At 37.2% G+C, this 20,407-nt stretch overlaps 1 protein-coding gene and 2 long non-coding RNA genes across 3 annotated transcripts in view; 2 read left to right on the top strand and 1 right to left on the bottom strand.

The window, feature by feature from the left end:
* The window catches only part of RPGRIP1L (RPGRIP1 like), a 146,250-nt gene extending 138,669 nt beyond the window's left edge, over positions 1-7,581 (top strand). The window contains exons 25-26 of the mRNA XM_067551131.1: positions 364-497; positions 3,280-7,581. Coding sequence (XP_067407232.1) covers positions 364-497; positions 3,280-3,383 — 238 coding nt within the window. The 3' untranslated portion in view covers positions 3,384-7,581. The remainder of the gene's footprint in view (positions 1-363; positions 498-3,279) is intronic.
* On the bottom strand, positions 186-10,659 carry LOC137155185 (uncharacterized). The gene is made up of 3 exons (XR_010920377.1): positions 10,481-10,659; positions 2,103-2,203; positions 186-445 (listed from the first exon to the last, which is right to left on the bottom strand). It is a non-coding gene; the product is annotated as an uncharacterized lncRNA (long non-coding RNA).
* Positions 10,660-10,750: 91 nt separating this feature from the next.
* Positions 10,751-20,407, top strand: part of LOC137155182 (uncharacterized) — a 37,862-nt gene continuing 28,205 nt past the window's right edge. Inside the window, exons 1-2 of the long non-coding RNA XR_010920375.1 lie at positions 10,751-10,826; positions 15,683-15,761. This is a non-coding gene — a long non-coding RNA (uncharacterized lncRNA). The remainder of the gene's footprint in view (positions 10,827-15,682; positions 15,762-20,407) is intronic.

Genomic DNA, 20,407 nt, shown 5'->3' with positions numbered 1-20,407 from the left:
CATTACCATGTGAACAACAATTGGGTGTCACCTTACGAAAAAACGAATTTTATCTAAAGCAGGGGATTGCAACTTGGGATCACAAGTGATGAGTTTTTCCCATATTGCTAAATGGAGGAGGAGAGGCATATCTCACCCAGGTGGGAAGGGGATGGAGGTATCCCTGGATGAATTGCTATGAAAAACTGAGTCCTGCTGTCGAAGGCGTTGAGAAGCACTAATCAAAAGAATTTTATTATATGCTAAACTGGGAAATTCTAGATGTGCTCTGCCTTTATATTTGTTTTATTGTCTGGATTTAATCCCCAAATGATTGGATGTTATGGATCATTTCAGAAGTGAGATTTTTTGTTTTATTCTTAGCATACGATTTACAGTGGTTAGTGACCCTCCAGAAGATGAACAAGATCTTGAGTGTGAAGACCTTGGCTTTGCTTACGTCAGTCTAAGGGAGATATTTCAGAAAAAAAGAGACATCATTGAGCAAGATATTGATGGTAACTTTAGCACAGTTCTTAATTTTAACTTTTAACAACAATTTATTTCCAAATTTTAGTAGTTTTTATTGTCTGCTCTGAGAGGTTTAATACTTAATTATTGTTATAATATTGAGCCATACACTATCACTTTAATAAATTGTTACAATTCATCTGCACATACAACTTATTCCTGAAAATATATAGTATTGCCATAAAACTTAAAGAACTGCATAAAATTAGTAATATCTTTTAGCTAAAAGTTATACAGTCCCTGGTTTGGAAAAAATATAAACAGTATTACTAGTAAAGTATTATTAGATTAATCAGTTTTACAAAACCTGAGACTATCAGGCCTAATTACTAGCTAGTATATTTTCATCTTTTGTACAAATACAGCATTTCTTTAAATGCTAGCAAAACCTCTGAACGTATTAATTTTATATTCAACTTTTTTGTCAATAATTTCATATTACAAATAGCTATCTATCCATTTTAGGTAATTATAGCATCGCTTTGGTGTCTAAGGGCCAAATTTTGGTTCTGTTGAAGTCAATGGGAAACCCCACTGACTTCAATAAGGAACTGGGTCCCCTAACACTCAGGTTTTAGACCCACACAATGTTCATGTACTGTATATAATACACACATGATTTATATAGTTTAACTCAGTCTGATTTCACGCTGAAATCTACAAAAACTGAATCTTAAACAAAGGTACTTTGTCCTCTGTATGAAATGTGTATCTATTTAGAGTCTTATACTGCATCACTGTATTTTCTGAATGTCTAGAATACATGAAATTAGAGATACATGAATACCTATTGAACCGCAACAGGAATGAAACATCTCTCTCAAGAAATTTCTTCAGTGTAAATCGTAAAAATATTCTTCTTGAAGATCAGGCCTTTTAGGTCTGGACCTTTATTAAATGTAATAATAATAATAATAGGCACTTATTCATTATAGCACCTTTCATTTGGGATTCTCAAGCTCTTTACAAATAATTACGTTTATCAAAATCTCTTTGAAGTGGATATTATTGACCTTTTTCTGGTGATGAATAAGCTGATGCACAGAGAGGTTAAAGGCACTGGCAGCTCAAAATATAGTCAATTTTAAAAAGCTGTATAAAAGTAGTTTCCAGCACCACATTTACACTTCTCCCAATATTTTTAGTTTTACAATCACATTATCTTTTTAAAATGTTTTAGTGTCCTGGGTTGTTGTGTGAAAGGCACAGAAGAAAATCAGGAGAAAGTGATTGACTGACTATATCAGGAAAACAGTGGCATTAAATATACACTAAGTGCCATCAATAGGACAAAGTAAACAAATGAAAAAACAGAGAAAAATAATGTTTTTCTATAATCTCTCCATTTATAGTGATATTAAATGTTACGTGTGACAATAGTAAGTAAAAAAAAAAAAAAAAAGCATCCAAAAAATGTACTTTTTAAGCTGACAGTGTACCTTTAGTGACTTGTCCAAGCACGCACAAAATCAATAGCAGTGCTGGAAATAGAACCCAGAAGTCCTACCCTATCTGTCCTTTAAGTTAACAACTACACAACACTGCCTCTTGCACATATAAGCAGACTTAAAGTTAGAGAGAGAGTGCCTTACCCTCTTCTTTTTCCAAGCTTGTCCTGAGCTGCCTTAACACTCTGGAAATTGTGGCATGAAGTAAAACTTTTTGCTTGTTCCCAAGACAGGTATCCTAGTCCCTGCAGTAAATATAACACACAATCATACCATTTGCTTACTGCTAAATTATCTCTGAAGGGCTGTTCTGACCACCACCCCCACCAAAAAAAAACCTTTGTATTTTATTTAAAACAAATTCAGTTGAGACTTTTGTTAGAGCAGCCTCATAGTGTTGCATAGAGGCCCAGGAGAGAGCAGTATGTTTGCTAGCAGCCCTTTGGCAATCACAGCAGCAGAGCCTCTCTCTCATTCGGCTTGTCTAGACTGGGAAAATTAATGGTATTTTAAAGTGTGTTAGCTAATGATAAATATCAAGTTTTTAAGCACCCAATATAGACAAACATGGTGATGTTTAAAAATGTGTTATCTGGTCATGGTTCACCCTCAGTGGGGAATAATGTCTTTGTCTACACTTGTCTATTTACAGCATACAAGAAGCCTGGAGTCGAAATCATATTATATTTCATCCAGACAGAACAGCAACTTGTCATCTGTATATTAATATCTGAACTGAATGATTCAAGCCCCAATCATGCACACACCCAGCTATAACATACACAATTTATACCTCATCTACTTGTGTACTTATACATAGATAACAAGGGTTTGATTCTACTGCCATTGAAGTCAGTGGCAACCCACTCATTGACTTGAGCAGGAGCAGGATCAAACCCTAAATGTATATGTGTCCTCGTGTGATATTTATTTATTAGGAAAAATGAGCAAATGATTTGGGAAGATATATCATAAATACAGCTCTCTTAGCTTGAAAATTAAACCTTGCACAAATCATTATTGAAGTGGAATTTGAAGTATTTGTCCATCCTAGTGTTGGGAAGGCTCAATTCTGTAAGCTGCATCTAGGTAGTAATAATGTGAACTAAATTAGTCATTTATGCCATCTCCTTCCCCTGACTTCAGTTAAGTTGATAGTATTCAGTATCTTGCAGGATCAAACCCTAAAACTGACAGCTATTTTTTTTCCTTTTAACCCTGTATGGGTGCCTTTTAATCTTCCCAAATGCTAAAGTGAAATTATTGTAACACAAAAACTAAATTAAATTGCTAATATTGTTGTCTGATGTTTTCTTTTTAGTTTTCGATTCACAAGATGATAGTGCAGTAATTGGAAAGCTCAAAATAACAGTGGAGGCCCTCCATGCACTGCGCTCAGTCTATGAGGAACATAAAGATGACTAGGAGGCATGAAAGGAAAGTGTTCCTACAGATGCTTCTTCTCCCAGTGTAAATACATGCATGATAGCTCTTCGAATATGAGATCTTTGTAATTACTACAGTATATTTAATGTATAATTTATATGAAAAAGATGCTTGATTTGTAGTTGTAAAGTTTTGTATACTTTTCACTCTGTTTGTTTTAATATTTCCCCCCTAAGGCTAAGACTTCTCCACAATGGACAACGTCTTGTAAATAATTAATATCTACATGATTGAATGATGTGCTTTATTTGCATTTTCAACATTTTTATTACATAAAACAGTAATAAAAATGCAAGTTGAATTTTTAATTTTTAATAAAAAAGCTAAGCCTTAGAAAACTGATTAAAAATACTTTTATGTTATCCCTAATCACCCCACTAAATGGAATGCCTGTGATTAGCCTCATTAAGAATTTTATACTGTGAAGATTTTATTAGAAGCAATATATGAAAATTACTTGGATTAATGTGTTAATCTGCCTCTTTAAAATGCTAATATCCATTTTATGCACATTAAATCTCAGTATGCATTTTCTTTGATGCATGCAGTTTCTATCAATTAAATATAAAGAATGAGGCTAGTTGCAAGACTTATTAAATTACTGCAAGCTTTTTAAAAAAATAACTTTTGCCCTTCTACTAACATTATAAGCAGTTGTTTATGATTATCGTGATTTGAAGAAGGGGGAGAATGGACTAAGTTTTCCCATACAGTAAAGAGATTTACAATTTTGACCAACAGTTATCAAAGCACAGAAAGAAAATATAAAAGAATCAATCAAATTCTGTTCTGCTTAGTTTGAACTGTAGGGATAGGCAAGTGTTTTTTTTTATCACTTTTAAAACTTACATCAAGCACATACAATGATCGTTGTATCTGGATAACCAGTGGCTAGAAAGGAGCTTGGAAAGTTAATTTTCTAGCTTTTAACCAATCTCAAAGAAGGATTTAATTGATATTTTTAATGGAGCTGTGAATCAATGCATCAAAAAGATTGTCTCTTGAGAACTAGGATATAATGCATTTCATTTTTTAATTTACTTTATTTGTCATTTTCTTCAAAGGATTTTAGAGGCTGTGGTTTTCACTGTTTGCAAACAGGCTATGTTTCTTCATAAGCATATGTAAAGTATTCAGAGAGATAAGTAATTTATTAAAATCTACCTAATTTGCCGTGATATATTAAATCTCTGCTTCAGTGATCACAGACCATTTCATTTAGAGAATTAGGCATTCCCTCTTTGTGTGATTAAAGCTCTGGAAAATGAGTTCTTTGCTCCTATTTGTGAACATTCAAAGCCTGCTAATGGCAAGAAGATGGAATAGATTATGAGACAATTCATTACAGTTCAACAGCAAAAAAAAAAGCAGCTATAATGCAAAAATGCAAGTATGAATATCTGCATATAGTTTGAACCATCTATGCTCTAATGGCTTTAATAATGGCTCTTCGTCTTCAGGAGGCTTTGAAATTACATCCATAAAATATTAATTTGTTGATGTATATTATGAGGCCAATAGAGCATATTCTGACCACAGAAATCTCCAAATTCTATCATGAACTGATGGTTGTCTCCATTTTAGGGCCTACAATCTGCAGGAGCAGTACTGCTCTCATCCAGACTTTGTAAATCCTCACAATTCAATCCTGTGGAACATTCTGGAGACCACAGGCACTTGCATTCCTAAACTCCTCTATTCCTTGTAAACAGTCATGTGTATGTTTGTCACTTGGGTTGGCTCTTAGTTCATCATTTTAGCCACTATTTCTAGCTTTCTTTGGCACTGTGCATCTGTATTGTCATTAAGACTGTTATTATGTATTATACTAATTTAAAACAGCTAGATTCAACACTGAGATTAACCGAGTGGCTTTTCAGAAATTTAATTGTGGTATTCTACCAGGAGGTTCATATTATTGTTCTGATGCTTGCAACCCCAACTAAATATCCTCAACATAAACAAAAGTGAGTTGTATTGATATTTTTTGTGACTGTTTACTGAGTTACAGTGGAACTGTATGTAACAAAACTATTACTAGTGCTTATTTTCTTCTGAAGTAAACCATGTGGTAAAATTAGAAAATCAACCATGCTCATGTTACGTTTACAGTAACACCCTTAACATTTAATCTTCACCCTCTGAAGTTGGAAATTTAGAGGGTAAGCTATCATAAATTCATTATACATCAATCTCTATGGTAAATTACTGCAGTATATTCCGGTTGATATTTGGTTACATCATGTTAACCGTTCTCAGTGACTCTGACATTAACATATATAATATGCCTCAGGTTCTTAACCATATTTCATTTTAAAGTTCACTATTTTATAGTTTCTGATTTTTTAAAAAAATTATCCCGATTTCTTTCCATATTTGTTACTAGTAAGTCGTTCTATTGAGTGTGGATTTTCCAAGCAAATGGACTGGATCATATTATAACTCGTGCAACGTACGCATTCAAAACTTTGTAGTAAATTTTCCTCATGCAGTAAGTAGTTTTACTTCCAATCTGCTCTTAATCTGGGGTCCAAATTGTAACTAGTGCAGGGAAAGCAACACATAGAATTACATAAAGAAACTGCAATGGTACCATATGTGCACAGATTCTAGCTGTGAGCAGCCTGAAGAAAGTCCCTTTCTGCAAACTGTTCCATCTATTGCAACAATTTTTGTCTAGACAAGAACAAAGTTGTGTTTTTTTTAATGGATTAGCAAACACATTTTAAATAAGTGCTGCTTAAAAAACATGTTAAACTCTCCACTAGGTACTAACATATTTTTAACAGTACTTAATTTAAACGTGAGCTAATATATTTAAAAAAAAAAAAAAAACCACTTTTCCTAGACAAGGCCTTGGAAAAGGAGTAAATTGTTTAGGGATGTGTACAGAGAGGTCATGGATAATTTGGGTTGGGCATGTACAGTCAGACCATACTCCCCTACCTCCTTTACTGTGTCATATTATACCCCTCTGCATTACCTGTTATAGCAAGCTTCCTGTAGCTTTACAACGAAACCAGAATTGCAGAGGGGTTCCTTTGCTGTGCACTGCAACAACTGCACTGCTCTTCCTGCAGGCTTTCTGGTGTTTGTGTCTGTATGCATAGTTAACCCAAAGTTAGGCCCAAAGTGATCCAATTTTTGTCTACTTTTCCATCTCCTATAAAATATCAAGTAACTCAGGAATAGAACACTTAGGGACAAAATACACCATGCATCTAGGCAGTAATAATGTGAATTCAATTAATCAATTATGCTCTATGAAGAATCTCTACTTATTGTATCGTGCATATTATGTATAACTCATGAAATGATATCCATGTTGAGAAGAGTTTGAGGTTTCCTAAACTTGACTTCAATAGCACTTTTACAACCAAAACCAATCTTATTAGTATAAATGTTTTTGTTAGAAAACATGATTTTATTATTTTCAGTGGACAATAGCACATTTGCATGATTCCACGAAAACAAAAAGGACAAATAACAGCTGTTGCATTCAGATTTCTCCGTTTGTATTAGAACTGATCACTGTGTACAAATTCAAATCCTCCTATAATTGTGTCACATGTTAATATGCTTGAAGGCAAGAAAAAACAGATTTTCATATATAGGTAGGTAGTCAGATTTGTATACAGGAGTATGATAATACAACTTCAAACCAATTTTTTTAGTATTCCACAAATGGATAAATATTTAAATTAGTTTTACTTTATGAATTAGTCATTCAAACTTTAGGCCTTAATAATTAGAACTAAACCCCAGCCCTTCAACTGATAGTGCATGGGTGAGTGCATTGCCTGTGCAGAATCTCACTGAATTTCAAGGGGTTTGTGCAGATGTCTCTATATCATTACTTGCAGAATAGGAAACACAGTTGGTTCAAAGGCTTGCATATTTTTTTTAAAAGTTTATTTTTGACAAGAGATGCTAAAGGTATTACTCTGCTTTTGTTCATTTATTTTTGATATTGCTGATTAACTCATGGAATAATTATACCTGCATTTTTGAAAGCTGGTAAAATAAATGTTTGGCTTCAAGAGAGTTATTCAAAGGAAGAATTTGGCCTTCTATGTTGTATTCCTTAGTACTGAGTAATCGTACCTGTTTATAGGTTGAGAAAGAAGTAGTGATCTAAAGATACTCTAAAAGAGAGACAATAAAGAATGAACTGAAAATGCCATGTCTTTTTTGTGTGTGTGTGGTGTGGGGGGGGAGGGTTTACATAAATAAGTGAACTTAGTGTAATTCATTGAAAGCTTGATCCTGTGGGAATCTGAAGACTGTGACCCATATGAGTAGTTCTGATAAAGTCAATGGGACTACTCATATATTTAGTTAACTGTATGCTTAAGAACAAGTCCTAGGGTCTTTGAAGTCTATAAGAAATTTGCCATGGACTGAAATGGAATAAGAAATTAACCCTAAGATCTTTCCAGAATCGGGGTCAAAGTGCTCAGCACCTTTCGGGTAACTTAATGTCAGTGGGTTTTAGTTAGAAAATACATCTCTTCCTAAATTATTAGGACCAAGTTTGGAACATTTCTTCTGAAGAGGTAAAGACGTGGCTTAAGAAGTCTGAAAACTGGGATAATGGAAATGCTTACACACTGTTAATTGAAGTAGCTCTACAATGTTACAACATAATACTATGTTTATGTACAGTTAACAGTTAATTTAACATTGTTTCACCCACTTAACATTTTGTACAGAAATATAAATGATTTGAGGCATTTTAGTGTTGATTTACATGTTTTGCTGCTCATTGTAGTAATGGTGTCAAATTTCCATCCACTCTTGTGAAGCAATTGACAAAAAAATAGTTATTTTATGGTTAACAACCTGGTTTGTTCTGATTTTTTTACACTTGCAGTAGTAACACATTTTCCAATTTACTATGGTTTACTGCTGCTTTACTTCTATCTATCTGTCTGTCTGTCTATTTGGTTGGTTTGGAGATTTTTTAATAAGAGAAGAATCAGATTATTCAACTAAAGTGGAACCAAGTGGAAATTTATACTCTTTATGTCCTTCATTCATTACTGTTAACACTTGAAGACTCAGAATTATGAGCTCTGAACTTGGAACCTCTGCAAACACCCATTTCCTCATAACAAAATGCAAATTATTTAGTAATCAGACAGCAATAGCTGTAACAATACAAAACAGGGCTTGCACATGTTCTAACAACAATCTGCTCAGCATTTTTGTGGATCTGAAAAATATATATTCTATTTAGTCAAACTGGCACACTTGTTGAATGCAAAATTATTTCCTTATGCATGAATGTAGCAAGAAGTGAATTGTGCCTATGAAAGATTATCAGGAAAAATGTGGACTTTCTTTAAATAAAAATCAACAAAGTAAAGCTTCTTCTATGTTAAAACCAGTAAATCAATGGCTAGTCTGTTTATTCATTTCTAAATATAAGGCACCCATAGCTGAAGGCCCTTGCTTCCCGTGACAGAGAATAACTAAAAACAGGATTTATCACATAGGGCATTTTGCCCAATGTGATCAAAGAACATGCATAAACTGTACATAAGACACTACAAACGAAAAAGGGAACAAATAAAAGTTATAAAATTGGGTGGTTAGCCATCTTTCTACATTTTAAACAATTTCTTATAGTTTTTCTAATACAGTCAATTAAATTAGCATACCAAAAGTAGCCCCATTTGGGATATACCTAGTGGATTTGCTCATGTCTGTGTCCCAGTTTGCCTGTGTTTCTTATTTTAAATACACAAATTCAGCAAATTAAAAAGAGATATCACTAGCAAATTTAGCTGGAGCAAGAACGTACATTCTTAATATATTGCAACCCAGCTATAATCATTTAAACCAAAATCAGATAGTGTAAATAAATGGTAATATTTATTTGACAGTGAAATTCCTGCTCTCACATCCTACCTAAAGGCTGACTAATAGGGCTTTGGGCAGAAAACTCCGTAATGGTAGTGAGGAATGGAATTCACACATCCTACCACCTCCATGTAGGTTAGGGGTCTGTAACACAGACCCTCTATGGCCACTGCTGCTCCTACAAGGAGGTTCTTGGCCACTGGTCCTGCATACTTGAGAATCCCATATCCTTCCCAAATTTCTTCCTACCCTTTATGCATTGGCCTGTTCAGGCCAAGCACTGAGATTCCCTCTGAAATATACAGGAATCAGAGATCCCCTAAACTTCTTCTCCACCTTTAATAGTTCCTTCGTAAAGATGCACCACAGGGATTAAGTACCAGGGAGGGCTTATGACCTGGGGTCAATTTCACCTTTAGAAACTAACTGATGTGAGGCATTTGTGAAACATTGATAACTACTTGGATTATGATGCTGTAAATTAAAAAGTCTCATGTGTTTGCCACACACTTCAGCTGACTGCAAGACCTTATCCCATCACACCCATAACCCTGACTTTCTCTCCAGGATGATGGATGGCTGTTTGAATTCTGAGGCAATATGAATATATCTGTTTCACGAGCTAACAAATGACCTGTTTTTGTCCCTTTGCTAAGACATCCCGTGTCTGATGCAAATCTTCAAAAAGTTTCTCAGTACTTTTAAATCCAGCACTTGGCCATACGACTGGAATGGGGACCATTGTTTCCAAGAGACTTAAAGTGCAATGAGAAGACCTGGGTACTTGCTTAAAAAAAAAAATGTCCAGTATCTATTAGGATTATAAATGGCACATGTTCCTGATTTCATTAGTGCTAAGTAAAGTGCTGATAGGAACCTACTAATAACTAGGTAAAGTATCTGGGAATAAATGTTAAGAAAGGACTTGTCCTCATGTGAATGATATCTTCTGTTCTAGTGGGTGTCTCCAACACAATCTTTCTGTAGCCTGAGCTAAAGAGGTTGAAATTTTAAAGCTGTCCCAAGCTGTACATCCTATGGCGTATTCTGAACTAGGAGGCATCTGTTGAAATGAAAGATGACTAGATGGTGCCATTGCATGGAGGCCACACTTAGGGCTTCATATTTTATGTTTAAGGAAGCAAGGTCTTGTTAATGATGAAAGGGGGAGGTGAACATTGTCACCTTGCATGGTATTAAAAGCTACTCACATACAAGTGTGCCGGACGTGGGAGAGATGGAAGGGGGAGGCCGCACACCTACAGCTCCGCATCACAACTTCCTTAGCTTCAGTTTCCAGCATGGAGCCCCAGGGGATTTTTCCCTTCTTCTCCCTGAAAAATGCTGCACTTCCCATCTCCCTCCAGAAGGGGGAAGCCTGCGTGCATCCAGCGGCAGCGAGAACGCGTGTTGCCTTGTCTCTGCTCCTCTTGTCCTCAGCCTGCTGTGAACGGCCGGGCTCACTCACTGCAGCAGAGCAGAGCAGAGCAGAGCAGAGGACAGGCGGGCGACAGCCGAGGAGCAGCCGTCTGCGCCTGCTGCCCCCTGTCACATCAGGCACGCGAGGCGGGAACTAAGTGGGGGAGGCTGGCGGGCCCGGGCCGGACTCGGCCGGCAGACGTGGCTGGGGACTGAAGCCCTGCAGGCCCTCGGAGCGCTGGGGCTTTGTGGGGAGCCTGAAGAGCTGCGGGCCGCTGTGTGAAATGGCGGGAGACACGAAGGCGGTGTCTGCAGCGCAGCGCAGGGTTCTGGGACCCCGGCCTGCGGCCGTCGTACTTCTGGGGCGGCCGCGCTGCGTTGTAAACGGGGGCCCCTCAACTGCACTGAGGTGTCCGTCCCGCTCTGCACAGGCCTTCCGCCTGGGGTCTGTCCGCAGTGCACCGGGCTGCAACATGGCAGCAGGCTTGGCGTCCGGCCCAGGTCTCAGTGGGACTTGGGCCCTAGATCCCACCCCACCCACCAGCAGGGCCCTGGGCCCTGGCTCCTGAGTGCCCGCTGACCTGAGTCAGACTGATGTGTGTGACCCCCGCCTCTGCCACCTGAATCAGGCCGTGGGTTAGCCTGCCCTGTAGGCATACCCTGACCTGAAGGACCCAGGGCGGGGAGGCAGGACAGAGGTGGAGTGAGAGGTGGCAGAAGAAAGATCCTAGGAGGGGGAGGGGGGGAGAGAGAAGGGTAGGAGAGATTGGAGTAGGGAAATAGGAAAGGGGTGAAGAAGGCGGAGAGTGGAGGAGGCAGAGAAGAAAAAATGAGAAGGGAAAGGGGCAATAATGGAAGGAATGGAAGTGCTGGGGAAAGAGTGAGGTAAGCAAAAGCAAGGTGGGTGGCAAATTAATCTGCCCCGCTCTATATTAGATGCCAAGACACTCACATCCTGTGCTTGCTGTTAAATCAATACCACTAGGCAGGAGGCATGTTTCTTTAGGCCAAGTGTGGGGCTGGAGAGCCTTTGCCACAGAGGAGAGAGTTGGCACAGTACCTTTCTGGCTGTGACTGGAAGGGGAATCCCAGCGGTGCTGCATATGGGGAAAGGAATATGCTTCTTCGTTGTTGTTTGTTTTTCACACTATTGAGTCTGGTTTTTTTAATATTTTTAACAACGTTTTTATGTGCCACTGTGGTTTTGTTGGGTTTTGTGCATGTTTATTGGTATTCTAACAGAGACAAGTCTGCCACATGCAGGTTTTCCATATATGGAATTCCATTTAACTATCAGCAAAGCTCTTAATTTTTCTTTGGGGATAAACATATTTTTTTTATTTTGAAATGTTTTAAGATGTGGGAAATTGTACCTGATGTTTCAAAAATGTTCCAAGGGAGCACCTCCCTTTTTAATTCATCCACCCAGTTTCCCAGAACCTTACCACATAACTTGAATGATGGGAGGGCCTGAACATGCTTTTTATTAGTCTGTTTAAAATATCAGAGCCCTGTAAAATTCATAAGGTTTAGAAGTTCAGATAAGCATAAAGTAATCTGTTTGATCTCAAAATTGGATTAGAATCCTCACAGTACTCTCACTTTCCACAGGGTGGAACAGTTTAAATCAAAGCCATTTAAACTATTATTTAAATTGCTTGATTTTTCTATCATTGATTTTAAATCCAGTCAAGACATTGTAAAACTGATTTTAAAGTTTATGCTATTGAAAATTTAGATACTTGCGATAGGAAATCTTATCAAAACTTTCCAAACTATTACAGGCAAAAAACAAAATATTGAAAACTAAGGCCCTGATCCTGCAAACACATAACCAGGTACATAACTTTATTTATTTGAATAGTCCTACTGACTTCAGTGGGAGTACTCAGGGCTACAGTTAAATATGTGTATAAGTGTTTCCAGCAATAATTGCTAACTTTTTAAATAAAAACTTCTCTTAGTGGTATAAAATCTTTATCCCTTCAAAATAAAAATGCATAAGTGCTATCAATTAAAATGTATTTATTCTAGTACTTTAACATAGTTATTGAGAATTCTTTTTATATACACACATGCCAATATTTTCAAAATTAGTCATATTTAAGTACCTGCATGTCTTAGAAGCACAAACCCCAGTGACTTAGAAACTGCAAGCCCTAATGGAAACATTTCACCTTTCTTGACTTGTGGAAGTAGAATATGTTTGAAGGTGATTTGGTTGCAATACAGCATGGGCTATTTGCTTATCAATTTTGTGGTGTTCTCACAATAAGGATGTTAATGAGGCACTGGACTTGTATTTTTGTTTGGTTTTTTTCAGCATAGATGAGCATTTTAAGTGTGAAACTTCTCAATAGAAAAAACACCCTATACAATCTGGAATTCTACTAACAATTAGGAAACTAATTGAAACAAGTACAAATATCCACTTTCGCAATTTAAGACTGTGAAACGGGAAGAAAATTAAGAGCTACCAGTATGTTAAACTACCTTTTGTTATGCCAGATAAATAAATAAAGTGTGTGTGTGTGTGGGGGGGGGGGGGTTAATAATTATTTTCCTGACTCCCTTCTTGACTTCCAATGACATTTCCATTACTTCCTGATATCAGCCAAGTTAAGACATAGGGGGAGACATTTTGATGCCATTGAAGTCAATGGCAAAACTCTCATTGACTTCAGCAGGGCCAGGATTTCACCTTAAGTGAACAGCTTTGTTTTTGCCAAGCAGGTCTGGCCTTCTCAAAAATACTAGAAGTATAGTAGGTTAAATTCATCACTGGCATAATCAGGTGGAATTTCACTAACGTGTGTGGTGTTGCACTTATAACTGTGGTGAATTTGGCTCCTTTTTCACTTAATTGAATCAGCGATTAATTTGATCTATTAATTTGATTAAAACCTAAAAAACAAAATAATTTATATTGCAAAAAAAAACAACAGTTTCTACTCTTGTACTTTGGTCATGCTTAAAAGCTTGGCCATTCACTTAAATAACTAAATGTTACCTAATTTTTTTCAATATTTCCTAGATATTCCTTATACTAGTTATAGGAAAGAGTAGGGAATACTGCAAAGACTGATTAATCACACTTATCTAGTCATCCAAAAGAAAGCAAAACCATAATTCCCTTCCATATCTCATAGGAAATTTAGGAAAGGGATAGATAAGACAGAATATGTCATAATACCACTATATAAATCCATGGTACACCCATACCTTGAATACTGCATGCAGTTCTGGTTGCCCTATCTCAAAAAGATATGTTAGAATTGGAAAAGCTACAGGGAAGGTCAACTTAAATGATTAGGGGGTGTGGAACAGCTTCCATATTAGGAGAGATTAAAAAGACTGTGACTTTCAACTTGGAAAAGAGACAACTAAGGGGGGATATGATAGTGGTCTATAAAATCATGACTGGTGAGAAAGTTAGTATTATTTATCCATTCACATAACACAAGAACCAGAGATCACCCAATTAAATTAATAGGCAGCAGGTTTAAAACAAACAAGGAAGTACTACATACAATGCACAGTCAACCTGTGGAACTTCTTGCCAGGGGATGTTGTGAAGGCCAAAACTATAACTGAGTTCAAAAAAGAATTAGATAAGTTAATGGAGGATAGATCCATCAATGACTGTTAGCCAAAATGGTCAGGGATTCAACCCCATGCTCTGGGTGTTCTAAGCCTCTAACTACCAGAAACAGGGACTAGACGATAGGGGATAGATCACTAGATAATTGCCCTGTTCTGTGCATTCCTTCTGAAGCATCTGGCATTGGTCACTGTTTGAAGACAGTGGGCTAGATGGACCGTTAGTCTGACCCAGTATGGCCATTCTCATGTTCTGTGTCAATCATTTTTCCTTTGTTTTGGCCAAAGCCTCAAAACACAGAGTAAAAGGTGAAGCACTTCTAGAAGAGAAAAGAACAGCAAAAAGTTATGTTAACAGAATTGACCATTTCAAGAAAATATCTTTAATTGTTTCCTTTCATGATAAATTAATGAGCTTTGAAGTATTCAAATCCTCCATAGCTAGATGGATCAAAGGCTGTATTACCAGTGTTTATTCAGCCATAGATAAAAGTATTTCAGAAGAGCTCAGACACAATATGGTCTGAAACAATGTAATCAACCACACAAGAAATCTGCCACCTTGTCATCCATCACCACCTTCATGATGTTTTTCTAGCGTGATTGTCATATCTTTGAAGAGCATGCTTTGGTGCTCCCCCAAAACTGATCCATGCTACTTTTTAATTTTAGTAATGGGAGAACATTCTCCTTGTGGTCCTACTTCTCTCTCCCTCCTCCCTGCTTATCTATCTCATGTAATTATCTGGCCTGTGTTACTGTAATATCTGACCACCTCACAGTTTTTAATGTATTTATCTTCACTACACTCCTGTGAAGTAAAGAAGAGCTAACATCCCCAAGGCATAAAGAGAGTAAGTGACTTGCCGAAGTAAGCCTGTGGCAGAGCAAGGAACTGAATCTAAATCTCCTGATTTCCAGGCTAGTGCTCTAATGTCTGAATCGTTCTCCATGCATATGGATTTTCCTTATTGTTTGCCAGGTTCCAAATGTTTTAGATGTGGAGAGCAGCCAGGCTGCACAATGGGAAATTTGTTCCCTGATGATTCCCTTTTTGGAACTGATCTTCCCCCCCATTCAGTCCCACCCAACAGAGTTTCTTTAGGTATTTCCATGGTGGCCTCTGAGTCAGTGCATATAGTTAATAAGGTGTGTTACTATTAAGAAATTAATATTTAATCAACTTATAGAAATGAAGAGTTTCTATACAACTTTGGAAGTACTCGTCTGATTCCAGGGCAGAGAAGGGGCATAGCCAAACCCCAGAACCTCTCGGATAAATACGACTTGCTTCTGAGGTTTGAAGGAAATGAAGTTCAGTCCTAATATCTCGGATTGGAGAAAGGGTCAGTCCCTGAAAGAAAATAATTAACTAACATTTTTTTCATTTACAGGACTTTCGATTTCATGACAAAGCAGCACTACATCTTTCAAGACAAAGAAAATCAGAGACTGTACAAATGATAGTATAAGGTAGTTAGTATATCTTTTTCTAGTTTTGTCCCTGTTGTTATTATTAGCTTTTGCTAAAATTGGATCTGGTAGCATAGACACTGAGATAGACACACTTCTTAAAAATGAATTTATTTTCTTTTCATTGTGATATTTCTGAGTGGTTTTGTTTTTAAATTACGCTGTCAGTATCCATTACACTTCTACTCATGGAATATTTACGTTTAAATGTAGACCACAATTCAGCCACTGCTACAGGTGTTTCCTGTCCACTAATCCTTGTTTTTTATGTTAAATACTCTAGTTGTGAAGAAAAAATACAGTTGTGACTATGCTAACTGCAACAGCAGTTTTATGTTTCAGAAATCTTAGAGCTTGTTGGAAAATTCTGTTCTGAGTTACACCAGTGCAAATACAATAATTGCACTGTCTTCAATAGCATCACTCACATTTGCATAGATGTAAGTAAGAGCAGAATCTGGCCCTATGTTTTAGGACACAGGAAAAGCCACAGTGAAGTTTTTGTTTTGTTTTTGGTGATTTTTGTTGAATAGGCAAATGCATTGCAGCAGAGAAGTGATGTAAATTATTTGAATTAATTATGGTTATGTAGAAATTAGGCTTCTGCATTCCTCCAGCAGCAAGTAGTTATCGTTGAGTTTAAAAGCTAGAAGCGGGGTGAGCAGCAGGGAGATTCTGTTAAAATATTCACTGTCCCTTCATTGTAGCAATAGTAGCAGGTATACAGCTTTGTATTTGTTGCACTTCAAAAGTTTCAGGGATGTCAGAGTTAGAGTTCAGATAAACATTTTAAAGCTGTTGGGCTGTAAATATAATCAGAATAGGTCTCTTGGGGCAAGGAGGTGTGGGATTGGGAGTTCATAGTTCATTCATAGATTTTTAAAACAGGAGGGACCATTATAATCATCTAGCCTGATCTTCTGCATAACACAGACCATAGAATTTTATCCAGTGATTCCTGCTTTAAGTCTATAACTTCTGGCTGAACTAGTGAAAAGGACACTATTGAGTGCCACTGTGCAACTTATTTTTCGTTTTCAAAGTAGATTCTCATCCCCTGAATTTTACTCTGAGTTTTACATTCAAGGGGAGCCTAAAATTAAGTTGAAATTGCCAACTTTTACCTGATTTTGGCTCAAAGATTTACGTAGCTTTCACTTTAAACCATTATTTTGTCCAGATTTGTTTAAAACTCATCCTTGGAATAATTATCACTCTCTGTGAATGTTTCACCAAAGCTGACTGTAGTTTGGGGTTAATAATTACCGGTTTGTGGTTTAATTACAAACATTTTGTGCAGGCTAATTGGCAGGTTTCAAACGGAAAATAGCTGCAATAATAAACCCCTGATCGTCCTCCCGTACCGCGCCCCCCCTCCCCAAATAAAGATGTTGCCATTTTACCAGTGAACTCTAAATTTAAAGGTAGTGCTATAAAATCCTATATTCTATAATCTAGAAAATGTAAATATATACCAAAGGACTAAAGCAGTTTGGAAAATGTATTATTTCATGTCCTGATCCTGTACTCATTGAAATTAATGGCAAACCTTTCCTTTTCTTTGTTGATGTAGGATCTAGCTCAATGTGTACAGTATCATACAGACTTTGCATCCTGATTATTGGTAAATATAGTCATTCTGATTTTGCATACTAATCTCATGTTAATGAAAGAGAAAACATTGCCAGGTATATTAACTCTGGGCGTTCTTTTCCTGTTCTGATTTTGTAGTCTTAGGCCTGGTCTATACTGCTAGCAAAATACAGCAGCAGTCGACGGGAGTTACGCAAGCTATGCAGAGTAGCTTGTGTAACTCACATCAACTTCATAACATCCATTTTGCGCCGTCTCCGCCACGCTGTGCCAACGTTGACGCAGCACCCGTTGACGCAGCACTACGCTTTTTTTGGAGGTGGTTTTAATAGATCGACTTCCGGATCGATTGAGCGGCTCTTCACTTCTGCTCAATCAATCTGGATAGATCGAACTGACAGTGGTGAATTTGCTGCTGTCAGTGTAAACATACCCCCAAACTGCAAATTTTAGAACTCACTTCTCCAAGGGAGAATTGCTTATCAAAATGTAAATGTGGAAAGATTTGCTGCTTTTCAGTTTAATACAAATCCTGTAACAGTGAACTGGAGGGATGTAAATTTCCTTCTCCTTCATTTCTAACAGGGTTTTAGATTGCAGTTTCTTTGTTTGTCTTACGTTACTTTTTTCTTTTATTTAAACCACTTATTCCCTCAGCACATGCCTGGATAACAAAACATGAATTTAAAAATGAAACCTTGCATTTACTCAGTTGTTATAGACCACACAGTGAGTTTGGTAAATACTGTAAGTTATTCTGTTCCATTATTTATCATTATATTCTATATCAGAGTACATAAAATATTACTTGTGGGGAAAAGTTGCCCCCTACTGTCCTTGTATGACATGTACATACAGAATATTTTATTTGAAAACTTAAGAGACTCAGTAATTTTATTAACCTTAAATCCAAATTTTAGAAATAATATTTTTTGCAACTCCTGAGATGTATGTGGGGTATGTACACCAGGGATATTTGGGGAAGAAAATGCATTCAATTGAGAACAGGAAGATAGGCTTGAATCTCTTCAGAAATCTTGTCAACAATGGGATTTTTAACCATAGAATAGCTGCATCAATGCAAACCCCAAATGCAGCCATGCTGGAATAGTGTAAACCATAACTTATGCTGGTGAAGCTTTCATAGGCTCAGAGGACATGTCAAAGCCAATGATTAGTTCTATGGCAATTTAAGTAGTAAAATAGTCATCAGTTTGTTTCATCTAGCCTTGCACTTGAGTTTGCAGGGATGACATTTAGTAAAAACATCTTTTAATTAGCAAAGTGAACAAATTTGAAATGGAATCATTGAAGGGCAATAAATTTAAACCCACAATCTTATTTTTACAGTCACTTTTCAGCACAGAACTGCACTTTAAGATGGTCAGTATATATTGTTTAATTAAGGCCTTGTTTGAAAGTGCTTCCTTTGGGAAATTGCTCTGACACGTTTTCACGGATTGTGACTTACGGAAGGACGTCAAGCTTCAGGTCTATAAGACAGTTGTCATTCTTACACTTCTCTGTGGATGCGAGACTTGGGTGACCTAACGACAACACCTTGAGTCTGGAGAGGTATCACCAGCGATGCCTCCGGAAGATCCTTCACATCAAGTGGGAAGATTGCCTGACTAATGCCAGCATCCTCATTGAAGCCAATGTCACCAGCATTGAAGCAGTTATTTTTATGCACCAACTAAGCTGGGTTGGATGTTGTGTGTGGATGCCAGATTTTCGCCTCCCAAAACAACCTTTCTACTCTCAGTTCACTATGGTCAGAGATTTCAAGGCAATCAGAGGAAACGCTACAAAGATAAATTGAAAGCATATCTCAAGAAAACTGATGTGGACATCATAAGCTGGGAGAAGCAAGCCACCAATCGACCTCAATGGTGCCATATCCTCCATTACGCAGTGGCCTGCTTTGAAGAGAAGTGTCTTGCCCTCGAAGCTGAAAAGAGAGAGAAGGAAGAAAAAAGGAAGAACTTTCTTCCAGCAGGCAGTTGACTCGCTGGGAAATGTTTGTAAGTATTGCGGGCAGATCTCTGGTTCCAGGATTGGACTCCTGAGTCATCTCAGGACTCATATGTAAATCCTGTGGTAGAGAACATCCTCAAAATCGAGGGATTGCCGAACGAACAAATGCATTGGGTTTTTTGGCACTGCTGTAGCTACACTGGTGCAACTCCTTACCGTAGACATGCTGGTATATACTGTGATTTGCACTTGAGCAGCTTACCCTTCATGTTATGCTGTGGGTCTGAGGTAAGCTGCACAAGTGTAAATAATGCTTTAAACCAGTATGGTATGTCTATTCTGAGTGTTTTGTACCTGTGTGGCTAGCGCAGGGTGCCTGAAACCTCAATTCTGAAAAGGCCTTATTTAAATAGTAATTATTTTCCAGTTTACATATTACAACAGAAATTCCAGGTTTGTCAATCTGAATGACTCTGACTGGAGAATTCGTAAAATTCTGACATCACATGAGACAAAAGATGGAAGATTGCTTGATTGATTGAAAAGGAAAGTGAATTTTAGATATGCTGTGTAATAAGGATGTGACACACAGAAATGCTTATGAAAGATCGAACCTTATTTCTTGGCCCTAGTCTTGTGTTAAGATTATAAAAGTTTAATATTCTGTCACTTGGCAGAGAATCAGCATCCATGAATTATGATGGTGATTATTATGGACCACTAAAGAGCTTTGATTTTTTTAACACTTATTTAATTGCAATGCCTAAAGAACACCTGAGAAAAAGGGGGTCTTTTTTACAGATTTCATCCCTGACACCCCTTCAGTTGAAGTATGAGAGCTCACAATAGACATTTTAGAGATCCCTAAGAAGACCTCTAGGAAGGACCAGACTTGAAATTCCAGGTTGTATTTGGGGTGTTTTAAGAAAATATTTTTGACCTTCTTTATTACACATAAAGAAATTTTTAAAAGGGACACAACTCGGTTAAAAAAGAATCCTTTTCATAGTACCTTAAAGTTGACTTTTTGTTCTATCATATGAATCACTACTTGATGAAGAGATACTTCAGCTTAA

Source organism: Emydura macquarii, unplaced genomic scaffold (assembly GCF_026122565.2).
Source record: "Emydura macquarii macquarii isolate MOO-44397 ecotype Brisbane River unplaced genomic scaffold, CSIRO-AGI_Emac_v2 contig_295, whole genome shotgun sequence".
NCBI classification, from domain to species: domain Eukaryota; kingdom Metazoa; phylum Chordata; order Testudines; family Chelidae; genus Emydura; species Emydura macquarii.
Note: the sequence above shows the minus strand (reverse complement) of the source record. Positions and strands in the feature narration are given on the sequence as shown.